General features: G+C 37.3%; 2 protein-coding genes and 1 non-coding gene across 4 annotated transcripts; 1 reads left to right on the top strand and 2 right to left on the bottom strand.

The window, feature by feature from the left end:
• Positions 1 to 3,410: 3,410 nt before the first annotated feature.
• Trnae-cuc (transfer RNA glutamic acid (anticodon CUC)) lies at positions 3,411 to 3,482 on the top strand. Its single transcript has one exon. It is a non-coding gene; the product is annotated as a tRNA-Glu (tRNA).
• Positions 3,483 to 6,167: 2,685 nt separating this feature from the next.
• Positions 6,168 to 12,301, bottom strand: LOC112056211 (hemolin). 2 transcript variants are annotated; one of them, XM_052889829.1, is made up of 6 exons: positions 12,217 to 12,301; positions 11,889 to 11,945; positions 10,647 to 10,767; positions 9,479 to 10,072; positions 8,053 to 8,774; positions 6,168 to 6,917 (listed from the first exon to the last, which is right to left on the bottom strand). In XM_052889829.1, the coding sequence occupies exons 2-5, from the start codon at positions 11,932 to 11,934 to the stop codon at positions 8,564 to 8,566; spliced, it is 972 nt and encodes a 323-aa protein (XP_052745789.1). In that variant the 5' UTR covers positions 11,935 to 11,945; positions 12,217 to 12,301; the 3' UTR covers positions 6,168 to 6,917; positions 8,053 to 8,563. The 2 variants fall into 2 exon arrangements, with proteins under 2 accessions (XP_052745789.1, XP_052745790.1); XM_052889830.1 differs by lacking the exon at positions 12,217 to 12,301 and having other exon boundaries at positions 11,889 to 11,966.
• Positions 6,625 to 8,374, bottom strand: LOC128199631 (hemolin-like). Its single transcript, XM_052889870.1, has 3 exons — positions 8,298 to 8,374; positions 8,053 to 8,183; positions 6,625 to 6,917 (listed from the first exon to the last, which is right to left on the bottom strand). Exons 1-3 carry the CDS (start codon positions 8,372 to 8,374, stop codon positions 6,625 to 6,627), a joined length of 501 nt encoding a protein of 166 aa, XP_052745830.1.
• Positions 12,302 to 18,722: the final 6,421 nt, after the last annotated feature.

The raw sequence follows: 18,722 nt of genomic DNA, 5'->3' as shown, positions 1-18,722 counted from the left end.
CGTGATGTCTGGAAGTCTCTACAAAAGGCCTATGTCCTGCAGTGGACGTCCATCGGCTGATATGATGATGGTGTTTGTACCTTTTAGGCCATGTAGTTGCAGTGCCAAAAAATTTCTTTGAATTATTTCACCGCGTGGCATTGTAGTTGCGTTGCAATTTAATATACTCGTATCTCTGCGGACTACGGAACCCTAAAAATGCTTAAAAATTTGATTGGCCTAATTCTCTTGGCTCTATCTTCCCTCTGTTATTTGCAAGAAGGTCTAACCTTATACGGAGCATAAAATAGGCCTATTATATAGACCTCAGACCTTCTATATGACCTGCCTCGCTACAGGTTACCCCTCTGTCGAAAATATATGATCATCATCATCAGCTTTCTGTACATCAGTTTTTTGTTTAATTTTTCTTATTTTTGTCTATTTTTACTGTGGTGTTTTGTTCTTTTTAATTTTTATGTACATTTCTTTTAATTAGTGTAACTGGATTTATCCGTGCTAATTAATAATAAATAAATAAATGATCAAAGGTGTTCATACAAACTGCATCTATAATCGATGTATCATTGTGTTAAAAATGTATATTTGCATGTAGAGTAAGGAAACAGAATATATTAATTTGTGTTAAATATTTTCGATGTGTAAGTTTATCTCGTCCCCATCAAAAAACGACAAACAATTTTGTTGATGAATTTGTGTGCGACACATTTCTCACGTTTCGTGCGATTTGTGAACACTCTCAATGGTCCGCGGGGGCCGGGAGGCGGGTAGCGATGACAGCAAAACCCACGACCGATGCTCCCCACTTCCAGCCTGTGCCCCGCGTGTACGAGTTCACACCCGCGCAGTCCTTTCCTCCCGTCGCCCGCATATCATGGGAGTGTCATCAACAAACTTTTTAAACTATAACAGATTATTTTATTTGCAGACAATACCTGTTCGGAACCCATATGAAGAGCGCATACGAAATCTGACGTCTTTAATAGAAGGGCATGTATACGAACAGAGGTTATCAATACATCAGCCGATGGACGACCACAACTGGACGTAGGCATTCGCACGAGAGTTTTTTTAACGGACGTTAAAAAAAGCGTTCAAATACAACAAATGCATTCCCAAGCATATGTTCACCTCGTTATCAACCCATATTCTGCTTACTGCTGAGCTCGAGTCTCCTCTAAGAATTAGAGGGGTCAGGCCTTAGTCCACCAGTCCAATGCATTGGCAGACTTCACACACGCAGAGAGATTAAGAAAATTCTCTGGTATGCAGGTTTCCTCACGATGTTTTCCTTCACCGTTTGAGACACGTATTTAATTTTTTGAAATGCACACAACTTTAAAAGTTGGAGCTGCATGCCCCGGACCGGATTTGAACCAACACCCTCCGGAATCGGAGACAGAGGTCATTACCACTGGGCTATCACTGCTATATATATGTTCACACGACAACGTTTATAAAACACGAAGTTTTTTTGTCGAGCAGTGTTGCATTTTCAATTTTGGCCGTTGGGAAAAGAGCTTCATTCAACCTCATACTATACGCACGCCAACAATGGGTTTTAACGCATCGTTTTTTAAACTCTCGTGCGAATGAGGGCTTCTGCAACTGTAACCAAAGGCTCCCTGCGACAAATCCCTCGGGAACCATGAATTTTTCCAGGATAAAAGTAGCCTAGGTATGTGTTAATCCATGCTATAATATATCACAATAACAAATTTCAGCTAATTCGGTTCAGTAGTAGCGGCGTTATAGAGTAACAAACATTCATATCATTAAAATCATCAGTTCTCGCAAATCTCGGGAAACCATGGATTTTTTCGGGATAAAAGCCTTTGTGTTAATCCAGAGTAAAATCTATTTCCATTCCAAATTTCAGCTAAATCGCTTCAGTAGTAGCGGCGTTATAGAGTAACATACATCCAAACATCCATACAAACTTTCGCGTTTATAATATTAGTAGGTAGGATTGTAAAAGCTTACTTGAAATAAAAAAATGTTTTTTTAATTATAAAATAAATTATGTAAAAGGCATCTCAGAAATGGTTAATTAAATAAAAATCATTTTATCACAATCACAGATTTGACCGTTTATTCAAACAGTATTCGTGTTTACAAACTTTAAATCGCTAAGATCAATTACGCATTCATTCATTATGTACTTCACTACTAATGCTGTAGTAGTATTTAACATTAATTAATATTCATAATAAACGAACAAAAATAATGTAGATCACAAATAATAAAAATAATATCACGCATTTCGCACCTTAGTTTTTACAAGCCGTTCATCTCTGTCATTCAGAAAAAAACATGGCGACCGACTCATAGATACTCAGACCAATTATTTTATAGGACCTGCCTCGTTAGACGTTACTTTTCTGTCAAAGTATATGATCAACGATCTAATGCGATTATAAAAACTGTCTCTATAAAAACGATGTTAAATAGTTGTAATCGTGTTCGTCGGTTAAAGAGCTCCGTAAAAAATACCTTTCTAAGTAATTGAATTGTGTAAAAAACGGGCAAAAACTTCTATACTAATAGCATTAACAACTGAGTCTTAGGGCCATAAATCATTTCTCTATATCTATCTCGCTTGCACTTATGGGTCTTATGGAGCCGTCTAGTGAAGGGTGTAACAATGAAAGACATATTATCGATAAGTAAAGTTTATTATCGTATCTTGTTCACAAAATTAAAAAAATTAACAATATTTGATTTAATATAATACATATTTCATATTATATAATTATTAACTAAATAAAATTAATCTTCATCTGAGTCTTCATCATCAGAATCTTCGTCTTCTGCCAAATTTATTATATATTAGTATCCATAGTGCGCAACGAGTAACACATGAATGTATTTATTTAATTGCAGTAAACACATTTATAGCAAAAAAAATACGCAATGCAATTACATTAGAAACCGACCAATCAGAATCGTCCAAATCATTATTGACTCATCATTAGCACGTGCGCAGGTAGCCGTTTATCGATAATTAGGGTGCGCAGGTAGGCGCGCTGCACATTCCTATCTTTTTTGACTTTTATGACCGGGCGACTCAGATGATAATGCGCATACTATAGTTTAGTATAAGATATATATCAAATCTAAGCTCGTTTTGCTCAGAAAATGACAGACAATTTTGTTCTGGACTATGAGTGCGATACAGGTCCTTCTATAATTGGTCTGAGCATAGATACAACCACAGACAACATAGAAATAGTGAGTAACACGGTACTATAGGACAGTCGTGTTACAATTAATATTATTAAACTTTCATCTATTTAAAACTTTCGTCATCACTATTCGCTACCGTAGTTACGTATGGTAGCGTGGGCTGCCTTAAAATAGTTGTCTCGCTATTTCTGATCCGATTGTAATGTTTGCTGTTACCAACATTATCCGATATGGTCTAGTGGCTAGGATACCTGGCTCTCACCCAGGAGGCTCGGGTTCGATTCCCGGTATCGGAATATTTTTATTGTTTTTTTTTTAAATTAAATTTTTGTTGTTAATTTGTTTATACTCATTTTTAAACAAATAAAATATTTTAAACAAAAATAACAATGAGGTTATAGTACATTATGATATAAGTGGGGTAAGTTGAAAATTACAGCCGAAGCGATATTGCAGCTCGAGCCAAAGGCGAGAGCTGTAATAAGGAAGCATAGGCTGTAACTATCAAAGCGCACGTATGTCATACGACGTTTTATAACACACTAGATGACGCCGCGTGGTTCTCGTTCCCGTAGGAATATGGGGATAATACATGGCCTTCCTCGATAAATGGGCTATTTAACGCTGAAAGAATTTTTCAAATCGGACCAGTAGTTCCTGAGATTAGCGCGTTCAATCAATCAAACAAACAAACAATCAAACAAATTCTTCAGCTTAATAATATTAATATAGATTTGCGAGGAAACACACTTTGAACACACTTTCTGAAAATTAATTTGCTTTGTTTTCTGTAAGATGACACTTTGAAAAGCAAAAATAACAAGCTCATAGCTTATCATTTTTGCTTAAATAGCAAAGTGCGTGCGTTTTATAGGCAAATGCACCAAAAACATACAGTATTACTAATAAAGTAAATTAATATTTTTGTGTTTCTGTTGATATTTATTGTCAAAATTATAAAAATGAAAAAATTAAATGTTTTTTTTATTATATTTTATTTCACAAAGTTATTCATATAATGTTGAGCACATTTTTGACATAAAAACTCTTTGCAAAGATATAGAAAAGTACCGTTCGTTTTTTAGACGAATGATGAAGGCATATATTAAGGCACATGTGCGTAATGAGATACATTACGATATTGAAATTGGTGAAATAAGCGATACTTTACGAGCAAATCACTTTTTTGCATCATCACTTACCATCAGGTGAGATTGTAGTCAAGGGCTAACTTGTAAAGAATTAAAAAAAAAATGTGTTATAAAAATATTATTCAAAAAATCTCTTTTCTTACGGAACCATACTATACGTATGTAATATTTATCTATCTATATTTGAGTTATAATTTTGAAAAATTATTAGTGGAATATATGTTATACATAACTCTTGCGAAAATATAAATAGAAGAGAGTCTATTGGGGTTAAAAGTTTATATAGATTTCCACGCGGACGAAGTCGCGAGCGTCCGCTAGTTAGAAATAAAATACGTATATACGTACGTAACCCTAAAAAGGTAATGAAAAAGGATCGATTGCAATGACCCAATTATGTAGGTTTGCGTGACGACATAATACAGGGGGAAAATTGTAAAAAAAGTAGGTCGTAGGGAATTTGTTGCAATTTACATGGTGTTGGTATGAAACAACTATGCAATTTACTACTAGATTGTAAAAGTTTTGTTAATTTAACGAAATAGAGCATACTAAGTTTTCGGATATAAAGTTAGTACTTCCTTAATTGGTTATTTATACATATATTTACATAATTGGTAAAACGACAACTATCTAATAAATAAAATTCTCGTGTCCCAGTTTTCGTTGCCATACTCCTCCGAACCGGCTTGACCGATTTTGATAAAAAAATTTGTGCATATTCAGTAGGTCTGAGAATCGGCCAACATCTATTTTTCAAACCCCTAAATCCTAGGGTAGGTTAATAATGGTAGGGGTATGGTATAGGGATATGGTAGGGGTAGGGTAGGGGTAGGGGTAGGAGTAGGGTGGTGTAAGGTAGGGATAGGAAAGAAGTGCAAATAAATAAATTAATAAGTCAAAGCGAAGCTTGAGCGGGTCCGCTAGTATAAATATAAATTTCACCATTAGGGTTCTGTCCCATACATCCATAATAACCAAAGTCGCTTTGTACATTTTTAATAGTCAAATCAGCAACTATGACATTGCCTTGCGTAGACTGTAAGATGTGTATTCTGTCATTCTGTAACACACAATGATAATTTTATACTATAGATCGGTTACGTCTCTACAAAATCACCGCAAAAGTGATCCGAACAATAGGCTACAAAACTGAGCGCACAAATGCACAGTTTTGTCTTTAAATCCATTATTTATTTATGTAGGTATATATAGATTTTACACTTACTTGACACACAACTCCACATTGTAGAGGATACTTTTTAAATAACGTTCTTTATTAACCACAACTAACATTGAGATGTGTACTATTATTTGTGTGTGGTGTGAAATTTCCTCTTTTAAGCGCCTCATTTTTCATGACCTAGTAACACATCTAACAGTATTTAACATCATTGATGACACAGCTTTAGTGTTGTGTGTCCAGGACACTTTGGGTGTTGGCACGCCGGTCACTTGACATTGGAGTGTCATATCCAGTGGCGTGCATAAGGGGATTAACTAGGGTATGCACTATATGCACAATTTGGTTACAAAATGGATAATTCCTTCTCTGACACAGGTTCGTAATGACTCCGTAGGGTAGGCAGTACATTTTTGCTTCTATGGAGTGCACGCCACTGGTCACATCCTGGCCTGGCTGGAATGCCTCTCACTTAAGAGGATTCGATTCCCGGTATCAGAACTTTAACTTGACTAATAAATTTTTCTTATTTTTTTTTATTTGTTTTTGTAAAATATGTATAAATATAGTGACTGAAAAGTATTATTCAAAAGGGCTACCTAGGACGAATAAATATATATAATATAAATAAAGAAATAAAACAGACAGAATTTATAGGTTATATAATATTTTTTAATTATAATAAATTAATATAAACATGTTATTTTATTATAATTTAAAAAAAATTGTGAAGTTTATTCAATTTACATCATTGGTTGGGCATACACCAACATATAAGTATAACTTATTTAACTCCGGCCAATTATAGAAGGACCTGTATCGCACTCATAGTCACGAACAAAATTGTCTGTCGTTTTCTGAGGAAAACGAGCTTAGATTTAGTATATATCTTATACTAAACTAGAAGTTTTTGCCAGTTTTTTACACAATTCAATTACACAAAAAGGTATTTTTACGAAGCTCTTTAACCGACGAACACAATTACAACTATTTAACATCGATACTATAGAGACAGTTTTTATAATCGCATTAGATCGTTGATCATATACTTTGACAGAAAAGTAACGTCTAGCGAGGCAGGTCCTATACAATAATTGGTCTGAGTTATTTAACGACAACCAACGCCTCAGTATAAATTTCACCATTAGGGTTCTGTCCCATACATCCATAATAACCAATGTCGCTGTCTTGTACATTCTTAATAGTCAAATCAGCAACTGTGAAATTGCCTTGTGTGGACTGTAAGATGTGTATTCTGTCATTCTGTGTCAGAGTTTTAGTGTTGTGTGTCCATGACACTTTGGGTGCTGGCACGCCGGCGACTTGACACTGCAGTGTTACATCCTGGCCTGGTTGGACTGAGGCCTGTTCAGGCCGTTTTGTGAACTCTGGTGCACCTGGTGACAAAAGTTGAAACAATTTAGGCCTAACTTATCAGAAGCAATTTACAATATTAGGTAGTACCTAGTCGTCGTTATCAACCCATATTCGGCTCACGGCTGAGCTCGAGTCTCCTCTCAGAATGAGAGGGGTTAGGCCAATAGTCCACCACGCTGGCCCAATGCGGATTGGCAGACTTCACACACGCAGAGAATTAAGAAAATTTTCTGGTATGCAGATTTCCTCAAGATGTTTTCCTTCACCGTTTGAGACACGTGACATTTAATTTCTTAAAATGCACACAACTGAAAAGTTGGAGGTGCATGCTCCGGACCGGCTCGAACCTACATCCCCCGGAATCGGAGGCAGAGGTCATATCCACTGGGCTCTCAAGTACCTCCAACATTTTACCCACGTACATTTTAAGAAATTAAATATCACGTGTCTCAAACGGTGAAGGAAAAACGTCGTGAGGAAACCTGCATATCAGAGAATTTTCTTAATTTTCTATATGTGTGAAGTCTACCTGAAAATAAACCGCCTAACTCCTCAGATATTGAGAGAAAACTCGTTGCTCAACAGTGAACTGAGTGGGTTGCTCATGATGATAATACACAGTATTCAATGGAACAGTCTCCTGGTTTAACCAGCCGGGTAAGCCAGGAGACTGATGATAGTCCTAAATAATATTTCAACGGCCAATTAGTGTTCCTCCGTATAGGAGGGTCAGTTGTCGCACTTAGGGTGATAATATTTGACTATAAAACGATCCCTATTAGGTAAATTATAATAACCGGAACAGGCTTAATGTGCTTGCCGAGGCAGAGGGACGCTATACAGCTGAAGTTGTCACGAACTTCGGACTGATTGTATGACCACAGACTATTTTAAAAATTTTAAAATGTTGTTGCTGTCAAAATGTTCTTCACACCTCACCGACAATATTTTTTAATGAAGTTCAATAATTAATTAGATTTAATTAATTAAAGCAATTAGTTTAAGTTCGGCCAAGACGCACACGTATTTTCGCCTTTGTAGCAATATGGATAAGTCGGAAGACTTGTAAATTGGTTGAAATCTATTCCTGCTCATAAGAAATGTCGATGATCGCATGAAAGGCAACCTGGATAAGCCAGAGGACTGTTTACTCACTGACTACGGTGAGTCGCATGGTGTGCTGCTTCGGTTGGCCGACTCCGTTGTCCACGATGCACGTGTAGTTACCCTGGTCCTCCAGCCACGTGTCCTTGATCAGCAGCCTCTTGCCCGACGTGCGGTTGTGGCTCGTCACGCAGTGTCATTAAGCCAGAGGACTGTTTACTCACTGACTACGGTGAGTCGCATGGTGTGCTGCTTCGGTTGGCCGAGTCCGTTGTCCACGATGCACGTGTAGTTACCCTGGTCCTCCAGCCACGTGTCCTTGGTCAGGAGCCTCCTGCCCGAGGGGCGGTTTTAGCGTGCCACGCAGTATCATTAAGCCAGAGGACTGTTTACTCACTGACTACGGTGAGTCGCATGGTGTGCTGCTTCGGTTGGCCGACTCCGTTGTCCACGATGCACGTGTAGTTACCCTGGTCCTCCAGCCACGTGTCCTTGGTCAGGAGCCTCCTGCCCGAGGGGCGGTTTTAGCGTGCCACGCAGTATCATTAAGCCAGAGGACTGTTTACTCACTGACTACGGTGAGTCGCATGGTGTGCTGCTTCGGTTGGCCGACTCCGTTGTCCACGATGCACGTGTAGTTACCCTGGTCCTCCAGCCACGTGTCCTTGATCAGCAGCCTCTTGCCCGACGTGCGGTTGTGGCTCGTCACGCGGTCTTTTGGTCCGTTCTCCACATTTGTGCCTTCTTTGTACCAATCCGGATATGCCAGGGGACTGTTGAAATAAACAAAATGTATATCATCGTGAGATTATTTTAAATGGCTACTATACGGCTTTAGTCTAACAGTATAAAATTATTGGAGCTTAGCGCATTATCATCATTATCAGCCGATAGACGTCTCCTGCTAGATATAGGCCTCGTCATTCCATTCCTCGGCATTCCTTTTTAGAACTCAAACATCAATCGGGTATTCGAAACATATTTTACTCAATTACACAAAACCTTAACAAATTATATAACTAAACCTTCCTCATAAATCATTTATCGATTAGTGAAAACAACATGAAACTGTGTTCAGTAGCTTTTGTGTTTATCGCAAATACGCGATAGACGCGGCGGAAGACATTCAAAATGATTTTTTACAGCAAAATAGGCTGATTCCAGTTAAATAATCCTTGTATACTTCTATTCAAACTTCTGGTCCAATCTGAAGTTATCCCCTAACGATCTGCGCAGTTAAAACAGTTCCGCTGTGATATTCACACTTCACTTCACTCGCGTGGTTCCCGTTCCCGTATAAATACGGGGATAATATATAGTTTATAGCCTTCCTCGATAAATGGGCTATCTAACACTGAAAGAATTTTTCAAATCGGACCAGTAGTTCCTGAGATTAGCGCGTTCAATCAAACAAACAAACAAGCAAACAACCAAACAAACTCTTCAGCTTTATAATATTAGTATAGATAGTACTCACGTGCCGCCATAGATGCAATAAATCATGGTGACGGTACCAACGGTGGCAGTGAAATCTTTGGTCACATACATAGGATACACCTCATTGTCAACTTGCCCATTGTTGGGCAAAGCTTCCTCCAGCACATGCTCAGCCAACACCACATCATCATCAGAAGCTGGCGATCTAGCCACGCAGACATACTTAAAACTGCCACTAGTATCCCCTTTGGTCACATTCGTGAAATACAAATCACCTTCGGGTGAGAGCGTAATACGGCGGTCTAGAATATTCCTAGATGCACTAGAATCTGACAGGGATTGGTAAAGCCAAACAATTTCTGGTTTTGGATACGAATTGGGGATTTTACAGTCGAGTTTGTACATTTTTCCCTCTACTGGTTTATGGTTTTTCAGTTCAACTCTAGGTTTGTCTATGAACGTTCGTTTTAAATTGACCCTTGTGGTCGAGATGCCATATTTGGTTTCCGCGAGGCATTGATATCTGCCTTCGTCGTTTTTGGACGGGTTTTTGAAAACCAGCGTCCCTTCGTCTTTTCTTTGGACGACTTCGGCGTTAGGTGAGAAAGGTTGTCCATTTTTGAGCCATTTGTAACTGAAAATAAAATTATATTAAAAATCAGATCAGACTTTTATTTTGTTTTAGTTTTGTTGTCTAAAATCGATTAAAAATATAAAAAAGTACATGCATGTATTTTATTTCTTTTTGTAAATCGCTTTTTATAAATTGACTAGTGGACACCCGCGACTTCGTCCGCGTTGTATTTAGTTTTTCACAAATCCCTCGGGACCCATGGATTTTTCCGGAAAAAGTAGCCTATGTGTTAATCCAGACTATAATCTTTCTACACTTCAAATTTTAGGTGATCCGGTTGAGTAGCCGAGGCGTGAAAGAGTAACAAACATTCATACCATCAAAATCATAAGGTTTTCGCAAATCTCGAGAATCCATACGTTTTTCGGGATAACAAGTAGTATCAATCCAGAGTAAAATCTATTTCCATTCCAAATTGCAGCCAAATCACATAAGTAGTAGCGGCGTTAAAGAGTAACAAAGATACGTCAATACAAATTTTCGCGTTTATAATATTAGTATTTTAAAGATATAGCAATTTGAATCGGTAAAAGGCCCTTTAGATATTTTTGGAGATTAGTGGGAACTCACTAACCTCACTCCACTTTCCCTTCCCTCAGTGACGCATTCAACGGTAGTTTCTCTTCCCTCTCTGAACAACAGTTCAGATGGAAGTTGTTTCAACACTGGTCCATTGTCTATGGGCTGGGACGCGCCTGAAAAAAAAATATTTTGACACAGTGGGTAATGATCTTGTCTTCTGTATCTAAGGCAGTGAGTTCGATTCCCAGAACTGAAAAATATTTGTGATGGCTTTTTCCAGTGTCTAGGGCGTTTATACAGGGTGTCCCGTAATTAATGGATAAAACGCAAATGGTAGATATAATGGTGTAGAATTATTAATATAAAAAAAAATTGAATGTGCACATTCTCACTTTTCTTCAAAATGTATTTTAATATCTGTTTACTTGTCAAAATCAGGTTCTGCATTCGATTCCCAGCTCGGTAAAGACTACCAGTAAAGAAGTATCGTCAAATGAAGAAAAAGAAGGAAATACTTACTATATTGCACACAAAAATACAAAAATAAATTAAAAAATTAAAAATGAATAATAATTTGAACTAAGAATTAGCATGCGAAGGCGATCCTATTGCTGTACGTAGTCAAAAATGATTTAAAGTTCCGGTACGATGACGTTTGACGGCCTCCGTGGCGCAGTGGTATGCGCGGTGGATTTACAAAACGGAGGTCCTGGGTTCGATCCCCGGCTGGGCAGATTGAGATTTTCTTAATTTGTCCAGGTCTGGCTGGTGGGAGGCTTCGGCCGTGGCTAGTTACCACCCTACCGGCAAAGACGTACCGCCAAGCGATTTAGCGTTCCGGTACGATGCCGTGTAGAAACCGAAAGGGGTGTGGATTTTCATCCTCCTCCTAACAAGTTAGCTCGCTTCCATCATAGACTGCGTCATCACTTACCATCAGGTGAGATTGTAGTCAAGGGCTAACTTGTAAAGAATAAAAAAAAAAAAAAACGTGTAGGAACTGTCATTGGTTTTGCCTCTTACAAATAAATCCCGAACCAGCTTATAGTTTGGCAAGTTCGTTCATAACACTCCCGATGGTCCGCGCGAGCCGGGGAGCGTGTAGCGATGAATGAAAAACCCACGACTGATGCACCTCACTTCCCCGTGCGCACGATTTCACACCCGCGCAGTCTTTCCCCCCCCGTCGCCCGCAAATCATGGGAGTGTCATCTAAGAATTTGACAAGCTATAAACTATATTGTCACAACATCAAGAGCGCAGTCTAACACTGACAAATAAAAAAAAAACTTACCCAATAGAGCACAGACGCCCAACAACACAAAACTTATTCGCAACATTATGTAGATAACTGAAACACATAGAAATTATAATTATATTTAATTGAAATAAACTAATTTACAAATTAAAACGATTAGTAAATAAAATTAATTAGCAAAAAATTAATAGACAAACAATTTTTTTTTTTTAATAAAACATTTACTTAAAGCTGTCTTTTATTTTTTTTATATAAACCGTTTCGTTATTTTATTGTCAAATTAAATTCAACATTTAAAATTTTAATGAAAACAAAACAATGTGAATTAGTAAAAAAAAAAAATTGTCTATGATCGCTCCAATACCTATCCACTGAAGCGAGAGGAAAACTTGTAACTGAATAATTATTGTTTCTATACGTTTATATAATAGGGGTTATGTGTCATCTTCTAAATCATAAGTACCTATATTGAAAAGTACCTGAGTGCTTATGTAATTTTACACTGAAACGAGTAATATTAATAACAAAATCATACTGTCCGTCTGTACATACATTTTCCTTTTATATTGTTAGCTCGAGACGTATTTTATGTAGTGATTAGCCCAGTAAATATGACCTCTGCTTTCGATTCGGAGAACGTAGGTTCGAACCCGGTCTAGGGCATGCACCTCCAACTATTCAGTTGTGTGCATTTTAAGAAATTAAATATCACGTGTCTCAATCGGTGAAGGAAAACATCGTGAGGAAACCTGCATACCGGAGAATTTTCTTAATTCTCTGCGTGTGTGAAGTCTGCCAATCCGCATTGAGCCAGCGGTCATTCTGAGAGGAGACTCGTGCTCAACAGTGAGCTGAATATCGGTTGTTAATGATGTTACTCATAAGCGGGTGTATCGATTTGGATACGGTTTCTCCATTTGAAAACTCGTAATTCCCGTTCCCGTGAGAATACGGGGATAAAATATAGCCTATGATACTCACAAACAACGTGGCTTTCTATTAGTAAAAGAATTTCCAAAATCGGCTCAGTAGATCCAGAGATTACCCCACCATCATTATCAACCCATATTCGGCTCACTGCTGAGCTCGAGTCTCCTCTCAGAATGAGAGGGGTTAGGCCTAGCCCCTGGGTAGCTAGGCCATTGTCTCTAAGCCAAGGTCTGCCTTTGGGCCCCATCAGGCGATGCTTCTGCGCCCACCCAATCCCTCTGGTAATGCCGCTCCCATTTTATCAATAAAAGCCTTGTTATTTCGGCTCACTTCTGAGCACGGGTCTCCTCTTGGAGTTAGTGGGGTTAGGCTAATAGTCCACCACGCTGGCCCAATGCGCATACGCAGAGAATCAAGAAAAATCTCTGGTGTGCAGGTTTCCTCACGATGTTTTTCCTTCACCGTTTGAGGCACGTGATATTTAATTTTTTAAAATGCACACAACTGAGAAGTTGGAGGTGCACGCGCCCGATCGGATTCGAACCCACACCCTCCGGAATCGGAGGCAGAGGTCATATCCACTGGGCTATCGCAGCTCGATTACACCATACAATACCACTTTTAGCTCTTTAAAATATTAGGTAGGTACCTCTAGGTACTCGTAGTTGACATTTTATTTTACCGTATTTTTAGGTTAATTAAAAGAAAATTAGGATAACTATTCAAGATAAGGTAGGTAATGAAAATGTAATTATATACGTGTCATACATTAATATACTTGTCGGGGAAAACCTGTGGAAAATCCGCGGAAAATGTTCGTCTAAGTTAAATTAATTAGGTAGCTGCTCCTACGTTAGCCGTGTCTAATCGAATATTTCTTGTAATTTCAAATTGCCTACAGAATGAAAAAATATATTGGATAGAAGCAGGCGTTACTTTGCGGAAGTTCATCATGATTATACAGGAAGAAAATTTTTTTAGTGCGGATATTTTTATATTTTGTACATAAACAAAATTTAATGATCACGTATTTTTTCTTTTTTTTTTTAACTCAAAAATAACAAAATTATCGTTAGCTAAAGTTATTTACTTTTGAACAGAATTTTAGGGTCACCCTATTGTGCGTTTATTTTATTTTCGTTTGATACCTAAAGGACGTCACCAGATCACTTTTAAGCTGAATATATCTTGTTTAGTAATAATATGTACATTATTTTGTTATTTTAGAGACATAATTAAAAAAAAAATTACATAAAATGTATCGAACTGTTTGCAGATTTATATTCTATTAATGTTACAGAACCACGAAAAAAATATCCGCACTAAAGACCGAATCACCCTGTATAATGATTTATTTATTTAGCTATCATCCGCGAAAAGTCGACGAACCCATGCGACAACGTCACCCAGGTCCGGCAAAATACTCTCTACGTACGTTTCACCCCGAAACCGGAGCATCCTCAGGAGAAGTTGACTCTACAACGTGCAATTGCACGTTGTAGAGTCATGAAAAAATATATTTTATATGAAAACCTGAATATACGTTGCTTTTTAATCGGAAAAATATAGTTAACACCAAAGTAGGGTAACTTTTTTTATTTTTTCAAATTTACCCTCTAGGTACATGTGGCGCCCTCTGACGCTTTACGATGAACATACTTTCCAAACTAATATTTCAGAGAGTATATGATTTGATTTGAGGATTTTACGATTTAACTTAACGTAACTTAATAAAAAAATACTCCATCTTTAGTTTTTGTGAACAGTTTTTAATATTTAAAAACATAACTCGTAATTTTTCTAGATTATTATTGAAAGTTACTTTTGCAATGCTTCATGTCGTACTAACTTGAGAATGTATTCGATTTTAAAGGAGATGGTCCAAAATTGTATGGAGCCCAGGATCAGTCATTGTACCCTGGCGGAAATAAAAGAAGATATTTTTTGAACTGTTTTTGATTATACAAATCTACGAATTTACTTTAATTCTTTCGAAATAATATTCATTATCTCCTAAGAATTTTTTTTTTTTTTTTTTTGTATAAGCAAGCGCTTAGCTGCAATCATGCCTGATGGTAAGCGATGATGCAGCCTATGGTGGAACGCGCTTGCCTAGAAGATGCCTATTCACTCTTGACTTGAAAATACCCATGTTGTAGGTGGTGGGGAAAACTGAAGCTGGGAGAGCATTCCACATCTTTGCAGTGCGTATAAGGAATGAGGAACTAAACCGCTTGGTACGCGCCCGAGGGATTTCGACAACGTAGCGGTGCAGATCTCTGCGATGCCTAGCAGTCCTGTGGTAAAACGGCGAAGGTGGCACAAGATCGAACAGTTCCTGAGCGCACTCCCCGAAATATATCTTGTAGAACACCGATAGGCAGGCAACCTTTCGGCGATGCTCTAAGCTTTGAAGCTTACAGTCAGTTAAAGCCTCATTGCCAATGAGTCTTCTAGCGCGTTTATCCACTGAATCTAAAGCAGCAAGCTGGTATTTGGCGGAGCCATCCCACAAGTGGGAGCAGTACTCCATACACGATCGAACTTGAGCTTGATATAACGATAGAAGCTGTTCTGGTGTGAAGTACCGTTTCACTTTATTAAGGAAATGAAATTAGAAATGCAACATTATTACGGGTAATAATGGCGGATTGATGACGTTTTCAATGCAGTAATCGATTTGACGTTTGCTGTCAATTGTCATGTCATAGTTGCTTTAAGGGCGCCATCTTGTTAAAACTCAAAAACTTGGATTTTTATTTTATTTATTTCTTTTTATTTAGTTAGATTTATTCACTTAAGTAAATTTTCGTAAAATCCTTGTATTTTTTAAATTTTAATGATAAGGGATATCCTTTTTATTTAGAATGGCAGCATCACTAACTGTGCCGTGTTCCGGTCGCTCTATCTGCCTATTATTCTTTAATCTGTGCTTGAAAATAAACGAATTTTGACTTTGGCTTAAAAAATCATAAGCCCCTTTCAGGCGATGAAAGCCAGCCAGAGAGGTGATGTTATTTTTTTTTTATTTATTTATTTATAAAACAAACAGCTTTACATATTACTTAAAATTAAACTTATATGATGATACTGCGTCCGAGTACAGTCGTGTACTTTTTCTTTTACAAAATGAAGACTTCGAACATTTTTGTTTGGTGGCTGGTGGGAGGCTTCGGCCGTGGCTAGTTACCACCCAACCGACAAAGACGTACCGCCAAGCGATTTAGCGTTCCGGTGCGATGTCGTGGAGAAACCGAAAGGGGTGTGGATTATAACCCTACTTTTAAAATATTTGTCCGCTTCCATCTTAGATTGCATCTTCATTTACCATCAGATGAGATTGTAGTCAAGGGCTTACTTGTAAAGAATAAAATAAATATATATATCGAAAGACTGAATAGGTATGGGTCAGCTATGATGGAATCTTGGAAATAATATTGCCAGTAAATAGCAAAATAATCACTTTAATGTAATCACAAAATTAATTAACAATAACAATTAATTAACAATAATAAATTGGATGGAAACGCGGTAAGTTTTATGCCATGAGGCCGTTCGTCCCATTTTTCTTATGACAGTTCTACTTTTTCATTCCATATTCCATATTCTTTTTCTTCTTCTTTTAAAAACGTCCAACGACATTCCAACTGGCCATGTTACACATGTACAGGCCTTCATGGCATAAACCTCACCCAAGTGCAGTACTTGACGTTTCCTACTGCCGCCATAAGATGGCACTATTATTATCTAATCTCCGACATATAAATAAAAACTCTAGGTACTCTACGATATATAGCAAAATATTTACAAAATCGAGATGTTGAATGGGCTTCTTTAATTTAAAAAGCTCGTTTCAGGAAGTGAAAGTCAGGTGATCTTGTTATATAAATATGGTTTGCATTTTCCGATTTACTCGTATAGTAAAGTACCGAGTCCAAGTACAGTTGCGAACATATTATTTTAGAAAATGAAAAGTTCGAAGACTTTTGGGAATAGACGCCATTTTGGGTTTTTTCTTTACGAATAAACTTTATATATCGATATTATTCTAAATACTAGCGGACGCCCATAAATTCGTCCGCCCTTAGACTTTTTAATCCAGCCCTTACAGTAGTATCGATGTAAAAATGGAGGAACTTCCGTTTTCCCAACATTTCCCTTCACTGCTCTGCTCCTATTGATCGTAGCGTGATGAAAAGTATACTATAACCTGCCCAGGAGTATGAAGAATAATTGTACCAAGTTTCGTTAAAGTCCGTCGAGTAGTTTTTGTTTCTATAACGAACATACAGACAGAGAGACAAAAATTTTGATGATTGCATTTTTCGCAAATAATATCAGTATCGATCACTAATCACCCCCTGATAGTTTTGGAAATATATTTCATGTACAGAATTGACCTCTCTACAGATTTATAGACAACCATTGCTCATCACACTATACTAATCCAAATACTTACATATTTTCGGGTGGGAATCAATAAAATAAATAAATAAAAATGAGGGTATAAATCACTAGTCATTTCACACCTAACAATAATTTGTTCTTCAATTAATGAAAATAAAATTGATTAATAAGCTTAGAATAAATAGATAATATAGTTTATTTTATATAACATTTATTAAACAAACTATACATAATAATAATTTAAAATAAATAAGTTATGAAATGACATGCGTTTTCTACCTTCATCTCTAATTTCTTTGTTGGTAAACAGTATTGTTCAAGAAAGGCTAAGGTATAGGCACATAAATCACTGTAGGTAATAGGTAATCCCTACCTATATTGATGATTTAACTATGATTTAAGTGTGACTGTCCCATGACTACGCTATAGTCGATGAAACATTAGTCAGTTGATAAACAAGATGAATAATTAAAAAAAACATTTTTTTTTTATTCTTGACAAGTTAGCCTTTGACTACAATCTCACCTGATGGTAAGTAATGATGCAGTCTAAGATGGAAGCGGGCTAACTTGTTAGGAGGAGGATGAAAATCCACACTCCTTTCGGTTTCTACACATCGTACCGGAACGCTAAATCGCTTGGCGGTACGTCTTTGCCGGTAGGGTGGTAACTAGCCACGGCCGACCTGGACCAATCAAGAAAATCTCAATCTGCCCAGCTGGGGATTGAACCCAGGACCTCCGTTTTAAAACATCTTATATTCAAGAGTCCCAAACCCAGTGGACCTCTACCTACCTTCGATTCGGAATGCGTAGGTTCGAATCCGGTCTGGGGCATGCACCTGTAACTATTTAGTTAAGTATGTAAATTTCAAATTTAATATCTCGTGTCTCAAACGGTGAAGGAAAAACATCGTGAGGAAACCTGCATACCAGAGAATTATCTTAACTCTCTGCGTGTGTAAAGTCTGCCAATCCGCATTAGGCCAGCGTGGTGGATTATTGGGCTAACCCCTTTCATTCTGAGAGGAGACTCGAGCTCAGCAGTGAGCCGAATATGGTTGATGATGATCATAATCTACTCCCACCGAGACCTACTCTACTCCCACCCTACATCTACCCTACCCTATCCTAAGGCTTAGGGGTTTGAACAATAGATAATAGCCGATTCCCAGACTTACTGAATAGGTATGCATAAAAAATTTCATAAGAATCGGTAAAGCCGTTTCGGAGGAGTAAAGGAAAAAACATGAGAATTTTATATATTAGAATGGGGATGAAGACTAGGTTTGAATATATTGATTTTTATAATACATTCGGGTAAATAAGGTCTTGTTAACTAATTTATACATAAAAAGCAAAGATTGTCTGGATATTTGCAAAATAAATAAGATTATAAAATTTCAAAATCTACTAAAAATATTTTATCGTAATTAGATGAAAATTCATACAGTTTTAGCTGCCTTACAATAAATGTGACATTTTTTAATAAATGAACTATAAACATAAACGCACAAATAACAAAGATATTAGT

The sequence above is a fragment of the Bicyclus anynana genome, chromosome 26 (assembly GCF_947172395.1).
Source record: "Bicyclus anynana chromosome 26, ilBicAnyn1.1, whole genome shotgun sequence".
Classification (NCBI taxonomy): domain Eukaryota; kingdom Metazoa; phylum Arthropoda; class Insecta; order Lepidoptera; family Nymphalidae; genus Bicyclus; species Bicyclus anynana.
Note: the sequence above shows the minus strand (reverse complement) of the source record. Positions and strands in the feature narration are given on the sequence as shown.

Bases quoted from the DNA above. Each gene is read 5' to 3' on its own strand.
- LOC128199631 (XM_052889870.1), bottom strand. From the start codon at position 8,374: ATGATACTGCGTGGCACGCTAAAACCGCCCCTCGGGCAGGAGGCTCCT. The intron at 8,184-8,297 runs GTAACTACACGT...CTGCGTGACGAG, and splicing joins CACGTGGCTGGAGGACCAGG to CCACAACCGCACGTCGGGCA. The intron at 6,918-8,052 runs GTGAGTAAACAG...TTTTGTCACCAG, and splicing joins CATGCGACTCACCGTAGTCA to GTGCACCAGAGTTCACAAAA.
- LOC112056211 (XM_052889829.1), bottom strand. From the start codon at position 11,934: ATGTTGCGAATAAGTTTTGTGTTGTTGGGCGTCTGTGCTCTATTGG. The intron at 10,073-10,646 runs GTTAGTGAGTTC...TTTTATTTTCAG, and splicing joins GGAAGGGAAAGTGGAGTGAG to TTACAAATGGCTCAAAAATG. The intron at 8,775-9,478 runs GTGAGTACTATC...TTATTTCAACAG, and splicing joins TATTGCATCTATGGCGGCAC to TCCCCTGGCATATCCGGATT.